Source organism: Sceloporus undulatus, chromosome 3 (genome assembly GCF_019175285.1).
Source record: "Sceloporus undulatus isolate JIND9_A2432 ecotype Alabama chromosome 3, SceUnd_v1.1, whole genome shotgun sequence".
In the NCBI taxonomy this organism is placed as follows: Eukaryota; Metazoa; Chordata; class Lepidosauria; order Squamata; family Phrynosomatidae; genus Sceloporus; species Sceloporus undulatus.
The window spans coordinates 213,908,505-213,926,160 of NC_056524.1; the positions used below are offsets into that span (position 1 = coordinate 213,908,505).

At 43.5% G+C, this 17,656-nt stretch overlaps 1 protein-coding gene and 1 long non-coding RNA gene across 2 annotated transcripts in view; both read right to left on the reverse strand.

Moving 5' to 3' along the window:
* Window positions 1-4,866: 4,866 nt before the first annotated feature.
* LOC121926486 lies at window positions 4,867-11,688 on the reverse strand. The gene is made up of 3 exons (XR_006103027.1): window positions 11,413-11,688; window positions 9,776-10,217; window positions 4,867-5,220 (listed from the first exon to the last, which is right to left on the reverse strand). It is a non-coding gene; the product is annotated as an uncharacterized LOC121926486 (long non-coding RNA).
* Window positions 11,689-14,945: 3,257 nt separating this feature from the next.
* The window catches only part of PYROXD2 (pyridine nucleotide-disulphide oxidoreductase domain 2), a 38,627-nt gene continuing 35,916 nt past the window's right edge, over window positions 14,946-17,656 (reverse strand). Inside the window, exon 16 of the mRNA XM_042459235.1 lies at window positions 14,946-16,529. Coding sequence (XP_042315169.1) covers window positions 16,459-16,529 — 71 coding nt within the window. The 3' untranslated portion in view covers window positions 14,946-16,458. The remainder of the gene's footprint in view (window positions 16,530-17,656) is intronic.

Sequence of the window (17,656 nt, forward strand, 5' to 3'; positions counted from 1 at the left end):
TTGCAGTTTGGTCAGGAACGTCAGGAATAAACTCTTCCAGAACACGGCCACAGAGCCCGAAAAACCCACCAAAAGTATTCTGTGGTCCCATACACACTGCAGAAATAGTCCAATTTGAGACAGTTTTAACTGCCCTGGCTCAGTGCTAGGGAAATCTGGGAACTCTTGTTTGGTGAGCCATTGACCCTTCTCTGCCAGGGCAGTTCAAGTGGTCCCACACTGGATGCTTTTTCTGCAGTGTGTTTGGGACCACCTTTCCTGTGCTCATCCCGTCCTCCATGGTTCCTGCAGTGAGGATGGACTCCCAGGAGGTTGGATGGAGGACGTGGGGGGCAGCCCTGCCTGGGACTCACCTGGACAGGGAAGAGCAGCGGCAGCAGCAGCAGCAGCAGCAGCAGCAGGATCAGGATCAGGAGCTGGCAGCTTTGCGCGGGAGAAAGTGTCAGCGCAGGGATGGTGCCCAGGCTGTGCCCCTTCGCCTCCAGTCCGCTCCCTCCCGGCCTTTTTATTCGTGGCAGCCGCCCCCTGAGCTCTGGATCCTGGCCAAGAAGTGAGGGAGCCTCCCTCGGATGCCTTGGGGCCGGAGCAGAGGGAGGGAACCGGACCCTCCGCCGAGAGACACCTGTTTGCTCTGGCTTCCCTTCCTCGCCCTCCTCCCCTCCTCTTCCTCCTCCTCCTCCAGAGATCCCTGTGTCCTCCTTCCCCAGGACAGATCCTCCATTTCAGCCTTCTTCCAGGAGGAATCTCAAAATGCCCTCCCTTTGGAGCATCACTCAGAAGCATGACTTTATATGAGTGCTGTTTTTTTTTTTTTTTTTTTGTTTTTTGTCTTTTCTTCGGTCAGGTCCTCCACTTCAGCCTTCTGTCCGGGAGGTATTCCAAAATGTCCTCCATTTTAAGTATGACTATAGAAGGCTGAACTTACATTTCTAGGAGTGTGGGGTTTTTTTAGCTCTTCTTTAGTCATGTCCTCCACTTCAGTCTTCTGTCCAGGAGGAATCTCAAAACGTCCTCCAGTGGAGCATGACTTGGATGGATTTACATTTCTACTACCATTTTTTAGCTTTTATTTGCTCATGCCCTCCATGTCAGCCTTTTGTCCAGAAGGAATTCCAAAATGCCCTCCATTTTAAGCATGACCATTTTAAGCATGGCTACATTTTAAGCATGGGTTGGGTTGACATTTGTATGAGTGTTTTGAACTTTTCTTTGGTCGTGTCCTCCATTTCAGCCTTCTGTCCAGGAGGAATGCCAGAATGTCCTCCCTCTGGAGCATGGCTAAGATGAATTGACATTTCTATGAGTTTTTAAAAACTTTTATTTTGGCCATGTCCTCCAATTTTCTCGAATGCCTTACATTTTGTCCTCCTTGGAGTGTGTTGCGTGCCCTAAGGCAACTCACTCGTGAGGTTTTCTTGGCAAGGTTTTCTCAGAGGTTTGCCCTTGCCCTTCCCCTGAGGCTGAGAGAGTGTGATTTGGCCAAGGTCACCCAGTGGGTTTCATGGTCAACCCTAGTTTCCAGAGGAGGTTTGCCCTTGCCCTCACCTGAGGCTGAGAGAGTGTGACTTGATCAAGGCCACCCAGTAGGTTTCATGGGTGAGCTGGGAATCGAACCCTGGTCTCCAGAGTCATCGCCCAGTGCAGAAGACCCCCAGTTCCACACTCATCTGATAAGGGCTATAGTCCAGCACTCAAACCGCTATGCCATGCTGACAAGGGTCGTTTTGTCCCCTAAATGCTGCTGTTGGGAAGGATGGAGAAGCACCATCTGAAGCATCTATATCCCTCTTGGGAAATCCAACTTTCACTGGTTGGATTGCTGCCTGACATGGTGCTGCAAGACAGGGCATTCTGGGCAGAGAGAAGAGCAAGGCAATTTTTGCAAGGTAAAAAAACAACAGATTAACAAATTACTCTTTCCCCAAACCTGATGAAGTTATATTTAAAAGTAGCAGCTCCCAAAGTCTTCTAACCAACAAGGAAAGAGGTGTGTGTGTGTGTGTGTGTGTGTGTGTGTGTGTGTGTTGCTGGACTGTGTGAGTGGCACCCCAAAACAGTGACTTTTCCAAACTTTGTGGTGTCCCAAAACTTCACTACCTCCCCAATGTACAAGTCAAGGATGGGGTATAAATTGGTATCCAATACCATTACCTGTGTTATGACCCAGCGTCACAATGGACTTGTCAGAGGGAGAGGGCACAATGAGATGCTTTACCAGGATTGAAAGGATGCCTAGACTAGGGTTCAATTCCTAACTATGGCAAGACACATTCTTGGCTACAGAGGAAGGCAAGGGAAAACCTCCTCTGAACAAATCTTGCCAAGAAAACCCCATGATAGGGTTGCCATAAGAAATGACCTGAAGGCACGCAACAGCAATGGGTTTGATCTCTGGTACTGGGGAGTTTCTAATGTTTCCTTTTGAAGAGTAATCTGAAGCACTGGGAGAGCTGCTGCTTCTCTGTCCCAGGAAGAAAATCACAGAAGCAGGGGAGGATTACATTAATTTGTATGTTGGCCAGAGAAGGAACAGCTTCAGGGAGCTTGCTTCACCTTTCCTGCCCCCAGAAAGAATAGCTGTAAGACCATCTAACTAAAAACTAGTGCCCAAGTTTGATTTTTTCCTTCTCCTTTCCAACCCCTCTTTCTTTTTGTGTGATGTCTTTTAGTTGGCACACCTGAGCTGATGAAGGAGCCATTTTTGGCCAAAGGGTGGCAGTTAACGTCTTTGACATAAATAATTAATAAAAGCTGAAGATGTGAGGAACCACACCTATTGCACCCAACTAATGGCCATAGGTTTTAGGGCAGGGACTGAGCCTTTTTCACTATTCATCATCTCCCTGGATTGCGTAAGGACCCATTTGTTGAGTCTGGCTGTGTTTACTGGCCTAAACAGTAACCAATAGGATGGCTATGCTATCCAAGTGCTGAAATCAAAAGTTCAGACAAGACTCTTGATTGTTGTTGATTTTAAAAGATGCCCTTTGCATCCAGCAAGAGGCCTTTGCTGCAAAGGCTATACACACACCTGCTGTGGTTTAGCAGTGATTTACAGGTGTAGGGAAACACAACAAAGTTCATTACAGTAAAGGTAGTAGATCTGTACCTGTTTTTCCCCATTCCACTGGGAAACAATAGTTGTAAAAGGGAGCGCGAGATGGAGAAAGAGGAAGAGGAGGATTTATATTTTTTCATTCTCCCATTAATGGGACTCCAGGCAGCTAATGATGTTTTTTGAAAACAATACAGCTTTAAAAACTATGCAAAAATTTTGATAAAAGTATAAATATAAAAGTTAATTAAAAACCAATTCATTTATAAAGTTAAAATATTAAAATTCATTAAAAGATTATACAAACCATAAAACTGTACAGCACAGCACATTATTAAAAGCCCACCCCCTTCAATTTCTAAAAGCCTGGTGACACAAAAAATGTGTTCCGTTGCCAGTGGAAGCAAAGCAAGGAGAAAGCCATACTAATCTAGGGAGGGCTTTTCAAAGACCAGGGGCAGCCACTGAGAAGTCCCTCTCACATGTTCCCACCAAATAAGCCTGAGAAGATGGTGGGACAGAGAAGGGCCTTTCCAGACAATCTTAGAGCTCTAATCGGCTCATAAAGGAAGACACAATCTTTCAAAGCACCTGTACCCAAACCATATAGAGCTTTATAGGTCATCACCAGCACTTTGGATTGTGCTGGAAAACGGACCCGCAGCCAGTGGAGCTGATGCAACAAAAGAGTAATATGTTCCCTGTAGCCAGCCCCAGTTAGCCAAATCTGGCTGCAGCTCTCTGGACCAAGTAAAGTATCTGAATGGTTTTTTGTGGGTTTTTCGGGCTATGTGACTATGTTCTAGAAGATTTTCTTCCTGACGTTTCACCAGCATCTGTGGCTGGAAGCTGAAGATGTCAGCTATAGATACTGGCGAAACGTCAGGAAGAAAATCTTCTAGAACATGGCCACATAGCACAAAAAACCCACAAAAAAAATGGATGCCAGCCATGAAAGCCTTTGACTTCACAAAGTATCTGAATGCTTTTCAAAGGCAGCCCTACGTAGAGCACATTGCAGTAATTCAAATGGGATGTAACCAAGACATGTTACTGTGGCTAGAGCCAGGAATGGGGACTGTTGGCACACTAGTGTTAACTGTGCAAAAGCGCTTCTGTTCACCATTGAAACTTGGGCTTCCAGGCTCTGGGCTGAATTCAGGAATACCCCCAAATGGCAAACCTGTGTTTTCGGAAGGGGGGGGGGCATGTAACCCTATCTACCAGGCTAAATCCCTGTTCCCAGAAATGTCTTTCATCTGACTAGGACCATGTCTTGCCTAATTAAGCTTCAATTGGTTTGTTCTCTTCCAGTTCATTGCTAAGATGTAAAGAGATGAGAATGCCAAAAGAACAAATAGGAGTGATGTAACTTCCTTCTGATGTGATTCTGATCTTGATGATGTGATTCAGACAATGTGCAGTGGAGTCCATGCTTGCAGGACCAAAGCACTGCATCTTTTTTATTGCCATGATGAAGATACACACTGTTCAAACTGTCTTGTTTCCTCTGAGTTTAGCAGCAAACCTCATGCTAGCTAGGGAGAGGCAGCTGAGTTGTCCCTGCAACAATATTGCTATTAGCTATCATTGTTGTAATACAACATTTTTCCCATGTTTTTTTAATGGACAATTAAAACCTATGAGATTTACAAAAGAGCTACTCCTGGTGGAGACAACTGCTCAGTTCTCAGTTAATGTTTCTCCATATGACAGGAAAAGGAACCAGAAAATCTTGGCTCTATGTGTGCCTGTGTGTATAGATGGAGAGACAGATAGACCAAAAGGTACACAATATACAGAGCCAGAAACAGATCAACACAGCTGCCTTCAATGTCACATAATATCTCCATCCCATGGTTTTCTTTACAGCAAACTTATAATCAACAAAACTGCAAGATGACAATCCCAAAACAGAGTGATAAGGTGCCTCACAAAATTGTTGGCTTCTGGTTATTGACCACCACTCTCTTCAAACTGACACAGAAAGAACCAGGAATCTTCTTTGATTTCTGCATCCCCCTTCTTCCTTGAATGAATTTCCTTCATAATACCACAACTGGCCATACAGATGTTTTCCTTGTAACTCATCAGCATTATGTCTGTTAGGAATGTCCCAGAACATCACAGATACGTCCAGACTTAGCTATACAATTCTTTCCTGTCTGGAGAAGGGGAAAACAGGACGATGACAACCAGGAACAGGATTTTGTCTCAGGTCATTTATCAAACAAACAAACAAAAAACAGGGTGGGAGGATGAACCCCACTTTGAATCTAAGAGATCTAATAACATTTATGCAAATAATCACATTAAAATCAATTCAAGGGATGCATCTATTGTTTTTTGTGGGTTTTTCAGGCTATATGGCCATGCTCTAGAAGAGTTTACTCATGACGCTTCACCAACATCTGTAGTTGGCATCTTTAGAGAATTCTCTGAAGATGCCAGCCACAGATGCTGGTGAAACATCAGGAATAAACTCTCCTAGAACCCACAAAAAACTATGGATGTCGGTCATGAAAGCCTTCAACTTCATGATACATCTATTGCTTGGAAAGAAAGTTTGGTTTGAGACTTGGCTCAGCTAACCTGTCTTTATTTTTTTAAATTATCCATCAAAGGGCAGAGCTACATATTAGATGAACAAATGTTGTTTTCTGGCTAATAGTGGAGTTTCAATAGAGGAGAAGAGATTTAAAACTTGTTCAACCCACTGATTTTCCTTCTGCAGCCCCAAGATGTTTCCCTAAACCAGACTTACCTCCCATGTTCAAAGCCAGCAGGCAGCTTGTGGGAAAGAAAATTAACACAGGGGAAGTTTTGCAGGGGAAAATCCAATGCAAATCCCTCTTGCATTAGTGTTGTGCAAGTATTAATTTTTGAACTCCCACAGCCAACATGATCACATTTTGTATTATCTAGTTTCCAAATATTTTTCAAAGGCAGCTGCACACAATAGTCTATTTGGGAGGTAGTTAAGCATAATTCACTACTGGCAAATCCACAATCCCTCAGAAGACAGCTGGTTCGTTGTTGATTTCAACTTAAGGTGGCCCTATGAATGGGTGACCTCCATGTCATCCTATCATCAACAGCTCAGATCTTGCAGACTCAAGGTCATGATGGTGTTATTGCATGGAATAGCCCTCCTTCACCCATTGACATTTGATATCAATTTAATATTAAAGGTAGGTTTGGTTGCATAGCCACTAAAGGAGCCCCAATTGAAGACAATAGCCTGCTCAAATAAGGAGATCCAGCAGACTTGGCTTGGAAGTGATAGCACACGTAGACAGGATAGGTTCTTTTAGGCTGGGACCTGCGTAATTCCTTTACACAGGAATGTGATGGTGGGCGATACACTTGCCAAAAGTATGAGAATCAAAGGGCCCTTCCCTCTGGAGATGACACCTCTTTGTGTGAGACATCTGAACTGATTGCCCATTTCCACACCCCTCTGGCCATTATTCTCATGAAAAATCCACTCAGATTCCTGAGAAACTGCATCAGGACACATTTCTTCCTATAAATATATCTGATGTGTACTACCAATTTGGTCTCAGTTGAGTACAGACAGCCACCCTGTCCATTTCTCCCTTGACTCCTTGGCACACATAGGCCCACCCAGGTCCAGGCTACATGCTGAGCCAGACTCAGTCAGAGTTCCTTGCCTGAAACCAGTAAAATATCACCTTCTGCTAAACCCTCTGAAATCTCTATTGGCTACCACCTTTTACATCATTAGTTCATGTGTGTATGTGTATCTTTATGTGAAAGTTGATTTCCCCTTTGTTGCTATAAATAAAACTAAACTAATTTGGAATATGCTGTCTGGAATTCTTTGTTTGGAACCGTTATACATAGGATAGACCCTGGCTTTTAAAGCATGATCTGAAGCCCTCTCACTGCTTCCTATTAAGCTAAATTTATTTCCCTGTGAAATACAATTATGGGTGCCCTCCCAGGACCCCACCATTTTGGGTTCCTTGATTGAGAGTCAAATCAGATGGCCCTGGAGGGCCATGGGTTGGGGCCATGGCAACCACATGCCACAGTCCCAACCCAGCTTTTTGCTGGCACAAATTGCCGCTCCTTTTTGAGCTAGCAAAAAGCCAACTTTTCCAATGTCACCCTGGCTTTGCAGCACTCCTGCAGTGTGCGGCATGTAAATGTCATGCCACCAGAGCACTGCAAAGCCGGCCCCATGTAGCCGGGCGGGTGGCGTCTAAACTTCAGGGCATTGCTGGCACATACGGCATCTAAACACCACGTTTTGATGCCACCCCAAGCCGGCACAAAGGGGCGGTCTGTTTCACTCCTGAGTCTATCCATCTGGAATGCAACCTTCCTTTTTTCCAGCTGCCTTCTACCTTACCAAGCATTCCTGTCTTTTCTCATGAGTCATGTCTTCTCATGATATGGTCAAAGTACAACAGCTTGGCTTCTAGGGAGGATTTGAATTTAATTTGCTGTAGGACCCATTTATTGGTCTTTTTAGAAATTCATGGTGGTCACATAACTTTTCTACAGCACCACATCTCAAATGAGTTTATTTTCTTCGTATCAGGTTTCTTCACTGTCCAGCTTTCACAAACATACATAGAAATGGGAAATACAATGACTTAGATAACCCTAACTTTAGTATTCAATATCTTTACATTTCAGGATCTTGTTTAGTTCCTTCATAGCTGGCCTTCTAAGTCCTAGTCTTCTTCTGATTTCTTGTTGCACTGGAAGATTTTTCTGTGCTAGGGTCATTCTAGACACTCTTTCGTTACCAATGAGCCCAGTACAGTCTAAAACAGAACAAGGCAAGCACCATCCCTTTAAAGAAAAGGGGCCTCTCTTTGGATGTTTCTTGAGTTCAAATATGTGCATAACTCCTTACTTTAAGAAAATAAAGAGAATTGTGAGTAGATCAGATCAGGCTATTTGCTCATCAAATTTATTTAGGATTCTCTGGCAAAGCCTTTAGAGCAGACTTGTCTAAGCTAGCACTTTCCAGGTGTGCTGACATCATAGAATCATATAATTGGGAGAGACAGCAAGGGCTATCCAGTCCAACCTCCTGCCATGCAGGAATACACAATCAAAGCACCCCTGACAGATGGCCATCCAGCCTCTGTTTAAAAATCTCCAAAGAAGGAGACTCCACCACACTCCGAGAGAGTGTGTTCCACTGCCGAACAGCTGCCATCATCCCCAGACAGCACACAAAAATGTTCTGGTGACTGGGAATGATGGAAATTTTGATTTAGCACATCAAAAGACCACCAGGTTGAAGAAGACTGCTTTGGAAGATAACAACTCAGAACACTAATAGAGAGCTTGACTTCCTGTCAATCATTTCCACCTTTAAGAACCTGACTGACTGGGGACACAGCCAACCTGAGGATTTATCTCCTGTCCATCTTAGTTAATAATAGCCACTTATATTCTTGTCTCCCCATCATTTTTGCCTAGTCATTTCTTTTAACTGTGTTTAGTAATCTTGGGCCTCTGGCTGTAAGTTGCAAAGATTAATGGCACACTATGTGGAAAGATACACACTTTGTTTTAAATGTGTGTATCAATTTTATTGGCTTCAAGGATGAGCATGTGAGTGCTTCTGCAGTCTGTGAAGAGCCTTGTTAGAAAGTCATGAGTCTTGGTGTATGCAGATGTGAGGTAGCGAGAAATGGCTACAAGTAATTATTTGCAAGCAGTTCCTCTAACAAAAAAATAACTACCTTACATTATAATTGTAATTCTCCAAGGGATAACATTATTCTTTTGCAGTATAACTGTACCCTTTCAGTAACTTGTATAGTTATGAGTCTACAACCTCACTAAATGATAGAAGAGAAATATGATATGATTCAAATGCTGCCTCGTGTTCTTTTATGGATCTTGAGGAACTGATGAGACCTAAAGGCACCAGATCCCATCTGATCAGGGAAGCTAAGCAGGAAACTCAGGTTAGTACTTGGGTGAGAGTTGCTATACCAGGTGCTTTAGGGTATATTTTAGAGGAAGGAACTAGCAAAACCACCTCTGAGTGTTCCTTATCTAAGAAAACCATATGATGTTCATAAGTTGCTATAAGTTGACAGACTACTTGAGGACACATACACACATGGGAAGAGAGTGTTAAGTATCACAACCCTGCAGCTTGTAGTAGTCACATATGTTTTTGAATAAAGTAACTAAAACGTAACTGTTTAGTTACTTTTGAGAAATGGAGAAGCTAGTAGTCCCAGCCTACTGTTGTCACATAATCTTGCCCAGGGGTCATTTCTACAGTTCTGCCAACCTTGGTCTTCAATTCTCCTCCTGGTATGTTATTCCTTGAAGCTCATCCTGGAGTCTGCTAGTTACATCTGTGGCCTCATCCTGGCAGCAACGCTGTCCCCTGTCCCCCCCCCCCACTGCCCAACTGTGAATCAAGAGATAAACAGGAAGCAGCGTTTGCCCATGTCGTAGCCCACATCCCAGGCAGGAATGTGCCAGTGGCTGCACGTTGTTTGTTTTGAATTTAAAGAGTAGGCTTCTGACATGAGGAGCTAGAAAAAAACATGGCCCAAAAATACCCCTTGATGAGCTCATTGCTATCACAGTGCTTTGGAACTCTTTGCAGGGAAAGGCCCAGCCTGTGAAAATAATAACTATGCGCCCAACCATTATGGAATGAGCACAGGGAGCTTCCCACCCTGTTTATTGGTAGAATCCCAGGAATACCTATTCGTGGTCAGCTTCCTATCAAACGCCAGGCAGTGTCACTCTTTCCACATCTTTCTCCAGCACGTGGCTTCAGATGACATGAATTCAAGGCACGAATGATTGCCAAAAGAGAAAATCCTTCCAAATGTATTGCTTATGACACAGTGCTGTCAGCAACAGGGCAGCTGTTCTGCACAAAACAGCAGTAGAACAGTCAATACAGACCAGTTATGGAATGATGGGTAGAGTGAACCAAGAGAAGAGACCATCTGCCATCAACAACACAGAGACAGAATAGGCACTTCTGCTCCGTGGAATAACAGCAACCTGTTTTTATGCCTGTCATGCCAACTCTGGAGGTATCTGTCAGGCAAACAAATGTGCAAGGAACAAATGTTGAGAGGGGTTTGAGAAAAAGGATCCAGGTGTTGATCCAGATGAGCCATCTGCCTCGTATGACCTGTAGTGTAGAAAAACTGCAATGAAGGATTCAACTTCACAACATTGTTTTGATGTAACTGCCACCACTCTACGGCACATTTATCCAAATAGTAAAGTACAATAACATCCAAAATCCACAAACATGTATTATGTGCATTTTGGTTGGTCCCATAAAGGTATCAACCTTTATAGGGCCAACCAAAATGCCCATAATACATGCCACAAGCTTTTGAAGCTCCACTGACATCTTCATCAGTCAGAGGTGTTAAAAATCATACAGGAGAAAGAAAAACTGATGATGTTAGTCACTGGCCTGCATTTTGTCAAGATGTTGGAGTTGTTTTCAGTTGAGATTATATGGATGGATATCAATGCAGGAAAGCTATTCTTCCTTCTGGCCATGTGATACTGGGAAACAAATGATTTAAAACTCCAGGAAATTTAAATTCCATTAGCAACAGAAAAAGGTATTTTCTTTGAGATCCAAGATGTCTGGGGGGAAGTGGTGTAACCCCCCCCCCCCATAGGGGGCACTGACTCTAATGTGAATATGAGTTATCCACAATTTATACACACTATCCTGGGAAGGAAAACAAGCAAACTCAAGCTTCTCTTGTGGTTATGGCAAATCAGCCTGTTTTGTAAATAATCTTGCTTTTGATCCTACATATGATCCTGTTTCCTACTTTGATCAGGAAAAATATTAAAAGCATTCTAGAGAAGCATAGGTTAATTTTCTTCCCCAAAGAGGCCAGGTTTGCCACTTCCATTGGGCTCATTCATCAAGCAGCAACCTGCCCACACAGTTGCATGTGCAAAGGAAATCTCCTTGGCCCCCACATGGCTTATAATGGGACCTTGTCACCCCTCTGATTTAGTACAGTTCATTTCAGACATGGTACACAAAGCAGGACAAATGACTAGAGAATTGCCAGAGTACAAAGGCACAGCAGCCTCTTTACCCTCATCTATATTTGTCAAATGCTTTACATGGTCCACCTTGGAAAGGCTGCAAGGAACTAATCCTCCTGAGTTTATGAGCGTCATACTTTGCCAGACTCATCTGTCCCAGGACTAAGCAGATATCATAACTGGCAGCATCTCTCCCGGGTCTCTTGGAAAGGGCTATTGATTCCCATTTGCAAGATTTCAACCAGAACATTAAACCAGACCCTCACCGCACCTTGAAAACATAATAAAGCATGCATGCTCACATTGGGCTATAGAGCTCCACTTCTGAATCCCTTGCAGGGCTTTCTTTGAGATACCAGTGGTGTAATGCTATAAGGTCTAGTCCTGGACAAGTGGTTATAAGATTGCAGCCAAAGAGACATTAATGAGATGAGAGCCAGTTCTTGTTTCTCCTTGGCACCTCCTTCCATTCTGTGCTGCCCACAGACAGAACTACAGCTCTGTTATCAATGCAGCCAACACTCGGATGCTGTGTCTCATTAATTTTCTAAGCCTGCTTGCCAGTCCTACGTGGCACAGGGTGGAGAAGGAGGTGGTGCTCTGCCTCCTTCTCAGTCCTAGCCCTGGCAAAACGAAGCACGTGTCAGCACCTCAGGGCCAAGGGTGTTCTGTGGTTAAGTCCAGGGAGCAGCTCAGGCAGCACTAAAAACAGCTCAGCTGGGAGCTATTCTTATCCCGTCAATATTTATATAGCTGTCTCAGGTGCAGCACCTCATTCCAAAGATGTTTTATTTAGGGGGCTGGTGGGAGGCAGGGCACAGAGTTCAATTTGGAGAAGCATCAGCAAGAGGAAGAGGTTTTGGAAGCAGATCCAAGGGATGGGAGGACATTCAGCTCCCTTCAGTTATCCAGCAGGGAAGTTTAAGGCAGGGAGCTGGTGCATCAGGCTGGGATGGGATGGCAGGAAAGCCATGCTTAGGTGAAGACACAAACACCTAAGGAAAGGAAGGGGAAGCTGATAGTGTGCTTGAGTCTCAATGCCACGAGGCTGAGTTCTTGTTTGATAAGGGCTTGTATACTGATGCCCATTCTCTCCTCCCTTTCAGCTGTGGGGCTATTTTGTAATCTGGCTTATATTTAACCAGAGAAGTCATGAGAGGTTACAGGGACAACCACAGCAGACTGGGGGAGACATATAAACAGTATGCCCAGGTATGACAAGGCCTTGAAAAATGACTTTTTGGACTACACCTCCTAGAATCCCCAACCATGGTAGCTGGGAGATCCTGGGAGATGTAGTCCAAAAAAGTAACATTTTCAAGCAATGGCTATAAAACATTTCCTATGGTCCCTTCTTCTCATGCTCAGATATGCAACTCTTGAATACTTGTGACGAAAGAAGAGGAAGGAGGAAAGAAAAGATACAGTATATTTGAGGATTATTTCCCAAACCACTTCCTTTGCACTGCTCTAGTGTTTCCACTGAGAGGCAGACAACCAAGGGATGAGCAATTACTTGCACATGGAAACGAATAGTGACACCAGTTCTCCAGGGACTGCAGGGCTGTTTAAACTAACCCAAAGTCAAATAAAGGATTGGAGAACTGAGGGCAGGTGGAAAGCAGAGGAAAGTTGAGCAAGAGAAAATATTATGACTCCAATATGCTTGAACTACTGAAGCACACTGTATGACATTTAAAATTTCCAGTCCCAACCCTTGGGAGACACCTCATATCATGAGTAAACTGATTGGTGAACCAATGGCAACATAGACCACTCAGTTATATTAATTTCCACACAGGAAACCATGACGTGCAAAGTTGCCTTCAAGTGCTCAAAAGCCTGGGATTCTCTAAGTGAACACTAGCTGCAAACAGGGTTGGCCTTTTCTCTTATTTACTTGCTTTGTTAGATTTACATCCTGCCTTTCCCTCAGTAAGGTAATATTCATGGTTCTCCTCATCTTCTGTTTTATCCATGCAGCCAAGAGATAGCTAGATAAGATCCTAAGGAGTAAAGATATATAACAGAGCACTAAAGTTAGAATTGTCCAAGGCATTGTTTTTCCCACCACCATGTATGGATGTGAAACTAGACAGTGAAGAAGCTGGATAAGAAAAAAATCAATTCCTTTGAACTGTGGTGCTGGAAAATAATGTTAAGGATACTGTGAACAGCCAAACAGACAAACAAATGGGTCCTTTAACAGATCAAGCCTGAAATCTCCCCAGAAACCAAGCTGATCAAAGTGAGGCTATTGTACTTTGGCCACATCATGAGAAAGTATGACTAATTAGAAAAGCCAGTAATGCTAGGGAAAGTAGAAAGAGAGGAAGACCACAAGCTACAGTAGATGGACAGACTCAATTGAGGAGGTCACAAGAATGAATTTATAGGACCTAAGGGATCAGTGGAGGACAGCGGGCTTGGAGATGTTTCATCCACAGGGTCGCTGTAGTTGGGGTTGACTTGGAGGCAGTTAACAACAACAAATGTGTGAGGCAGGTCAGGCTCAGAAAGACTTTGCTGTCCCCAAGATTGGCCAATGACTTTCAAGTGTTAGTGGAAATGAAATTTCAGATCCACCTCCCAGACCAGCACCCTAACCACACCACCATACTGGCTGCCCTAGTGGCTCTCTCACTGGGGGACTAGCATAGCAGCATATCACCTATTACTTGTTCCCTGACTACCAGCATCTCTGCCTTCTGCTTTTGAAAGGTGGCTCTTGTAGGCATTGATCCCCCTCCCCCAATCTATTAGCTGGACCACTCTGTATAGTTTCCATCATCTTTAACACCATACTTCTTGCAGAAGGGCATTCTCTGGGTGCAGTGCTTGCTAGGTAGTTCTGCTGTTGCTAAAATAGCTGTGTATAAGGTGGATATGACATAATAAAACAATGAGAAGAATGGAACTGTATCAGAAAGGCAGTTATTGTCATTCTATTTGGCTTTGTTCTTTTCAGACATTGCTGAGCAAGCAGTAAAGGAGCAATGCTTCCACCCAGTGGCAGTAATAGGTCTAACTGGCTGGGAGCAAAGTGTTAGAAGGAGTTGTAAGACGTGGGTTCCTTTCATTGTGCTTTGCTGTTATGACCCGTTTGATAAAGAAGCTCTCGTCTGCTGAGCACCCACTCTCAGCCAGTAAGTTCCACCGAGATAAGGAACCTCAGTCATAGGGTGGTGTTATGGAACTGAGGCCCAGTGCACAAAAAATTTACAGGCTAACATTAAGAAAAAACATCAGGAAAAGTTAAATGTTCCTGTATTTAAGTTCCTAACTGCAGCTAGGGGAAAAACATCCAGAGGTTATAGGGGAATGCATACCAGACATGAATCAGTAGGGCAATGGTGCAGAAAGAGAAAATGTCTTAGACTGCATTATATCTCAGACAGCGTATTCTTGGTTTGACAATTTTTTTTTGTGAGGGTGGGAGAAAGTATTCTGTTCATTTATTTTGTCTAATGTGTTTCAGCTTTTTCAAAGGAAACATTCAGATGTCTATTTTTATGGCAGTAATTGAACAGCTTTACATAATAGCAAGAAGCTTGTCAGCACTAGATAATTTTCTTCTCCTTGGAAAAGTCCGCCAGCTACTGCTGGACACAAATGTCATTTATTTCAATTGAGTTTTATGCCAGGTTCTCAGACAGGCCACATTGAAATGAATGGATATTGCTCAGCAATGATATCTGGGACAGAGTACCCTGAAACTGAAATCCCAACTACCAAACCACTGTTACCATCACTGTCGTTTGTATTCCATCCTAAAAGACAGTGGTAAAGAGCTCCCAACAAAAGGCAAGAAACATTATTACAAAAGAAAGTCAGATTTTCAGTTTTTTAAAAACTCTTTAATCTTTGGATACATATTTTCTAAGTATACAGTTGGTAATGATTTTACAATCATTGCTTCACATTAAATCAATCCATCATAGCTACGGAGGAAAGTTAGTTATTGATTTTCCTTACTGTGTTGACACTCTTTGGCTGCAGTCCACATGCCATTTAAAGTGTGCTATTTAGATTTAAGCTGATTTATTCCCACTTATTTCAATGGAACGGAACTGGACAAAAGCCAAGCACACCGGCTCAACTGATTTGTGAATAGGATGGTTCTGCCTGCAAAACACAACAGATGCCCTGCCAGAGAGGGTATTTGGCTTGTAGCCACCTCCAGGCTGGATTTGCAGTCAGATTGCAGAGAGGTGTTTGCAAGCAGCTGCTCTTTGCTAGTGAGAAATATGGCTCTTTTGGACTGGGGCTCAGTCAGGCATGGCCAGCTTTGGATAGGGAGCACAAGGTCAAATGACATGAATGGCAGTAGACTCTCCTGATCCCTTTGCTAAGGTGATACTGTCAGACAATGGCCTTGTTTCTGAGCTCCCGGAGACCATGAAATGTCTGGACTTCAAGCTTATATTCAGAGACAGAGCGTAGTTTGTTCAGCTTTCCAAGCCATGGTTCCCAAATGCCTGTTTTAAGAGAGGAGTGAAAAAAGTGCAAACATCTAGCTGGGACCGCAATGCCCAGCAATCCTAGTCAGTATGACCAACAATAAGGAATGCTGAGAGTTGCAGTCCAACATCTGAATTTTGCTCACCCCTGCTTTAAGCATGTTGATGAACAGGAACCAGGATGTCCTGTTATGCAAATTCAGCAACATAGCTGTGACTTCTGGAAGAAAGCCCTGAATCCAGCAGGTCTCAGTTCCACTGGCTGACAAGCAGGTCCTACACAGGATTTAACCTTACCCATCATTCTTCCCACACCTCTGCTTCTCATAGGAGGAAGAGATTTCCTCCAACCAAGCCAAGGAGAAAAAAACAGGTTGTTGAATATAAATCAAGAGTACTGATAAGAAAGGATAATACAGAATAAAGGATCTGTAAAATTGGTTTGAGAGCCACCATGGTATAGTGGTTTGCACATTGGACTAAAACTCTGGAGACCAGGATTTGAATCCCCACTTAGTCATGGAAACCCACTGGGTGACCTTGGGCAAGTCACACTCTCTCAATCTCCTAGGAGGGCAAAGACAAACTCCCTCTGAACAAATCTTGCTATAAATCAGAAATTACTTGAAGGCACACAACGACAACAACAAAAGCATTAGTAATGTCTGACTGCTAGTGTCTGACTGCAAGAACATTACACAGCAACATTCCCTAACTGGCATATTGAGAACAACTAGTCTTGATGATAGCAACCTTTGAAAAGTCTCTCTCAAATCAAGTTCAAAGATATTTCACAGGAGGATTATTTCTAGGTGCTGGAATGACTAGCATGCAAACTGGTGGGGTCTCTTTTCCTGCGTCAGAGCAGCAAAATATGTTCCTACTGGCTCACAAGTTCTTGAAATCCTCCAGGACTGTCCTAGCAGCATTACGACCCACAGCACCCATTACGCCTCCTCCTAGGAAGGAAATTGAGATAATGGAGTATCAGTGAAGGCAGCTTGATGTGGCAGCATATGCCGATGGGAAACAGGTTTCCACTTTCTCCCCTTGAATTAATGACTTCAGTTTTCCTGCTGAGTTGGACAGCATAGGAAGAACTGGATGGCAGGAAACCTTCCAGGGACAAAATTACATAGCAAAGAGAGTACATTTTATTTCACTTCCCATGATACATATGATGGTCATGCTACAAGGTCTTGGGAGTTATAGTCCAAAAAAGTAATTTCCGCAATCTCTGGATATAGTTGATATTACCATACACAGAAGATCTGCAGCATGCCCCTAAACTAGCTGAAGGCAGAAGGACATTGAAAGCAAGGCAGATATTCCTCTTCTTCCTCCATTTCACCACCCAGGTAAGTGATCTACCTATCCATATTACTCCGGTATTGAAGTCCCTCCACTGGCTGCCTATTAGTTTCTGGGCCCAGTACAAGGTGTTGGTTATCACCTTTAAAGCCCTAAATGGCTTGGGTCCAAACTATCTCAGGGACTGCCTCCTCCCATATAATCCTCCCCGCACACTCCGGTCCTCTGGGAGGAATTTGCTGCAGCCTCAAAGAGCTAGGCTTTCGGCTACCTCCCAGAGAACTTTTTCTGTTGTCGCCCCCAGATTGTGGAACGACCTGCCGGACGAGATCCATCAATTGACATCTTTAGACAGCTTTAAAAAGGCTGTCAAGACGGATCTCTTACGGCAGGCCTTTCTGGACTAGATAACCCTGGCCTCAGGAACCCTGTTCTTATAAGAGTCCCCAAGGTCCTCCTTGGAAATGCTACCGTAGTTTACTGTTTTATTTGTTTTGTTTTGTTTGTCTTGTAATAATGTGTATGTGTTAATGTTGTTTAATTAGTTGGTTTTAATTATAATTGATTTAATAATTTTTTAAGGGGGGGAGGGAATTTTGATCTACAAAGTATTGTATTTTATTGTTGTTAGCCGCCCCGATTGACCTCAAGGGGCGGGATATAAATAAACTATTATCATCATCATCATCATCATCATCATCATCATCATCATCCTAAGGAGTCCAACAATGAAGCCAAATTCAGAACATATTTGAAATTGGTGACTGAAGTGCAC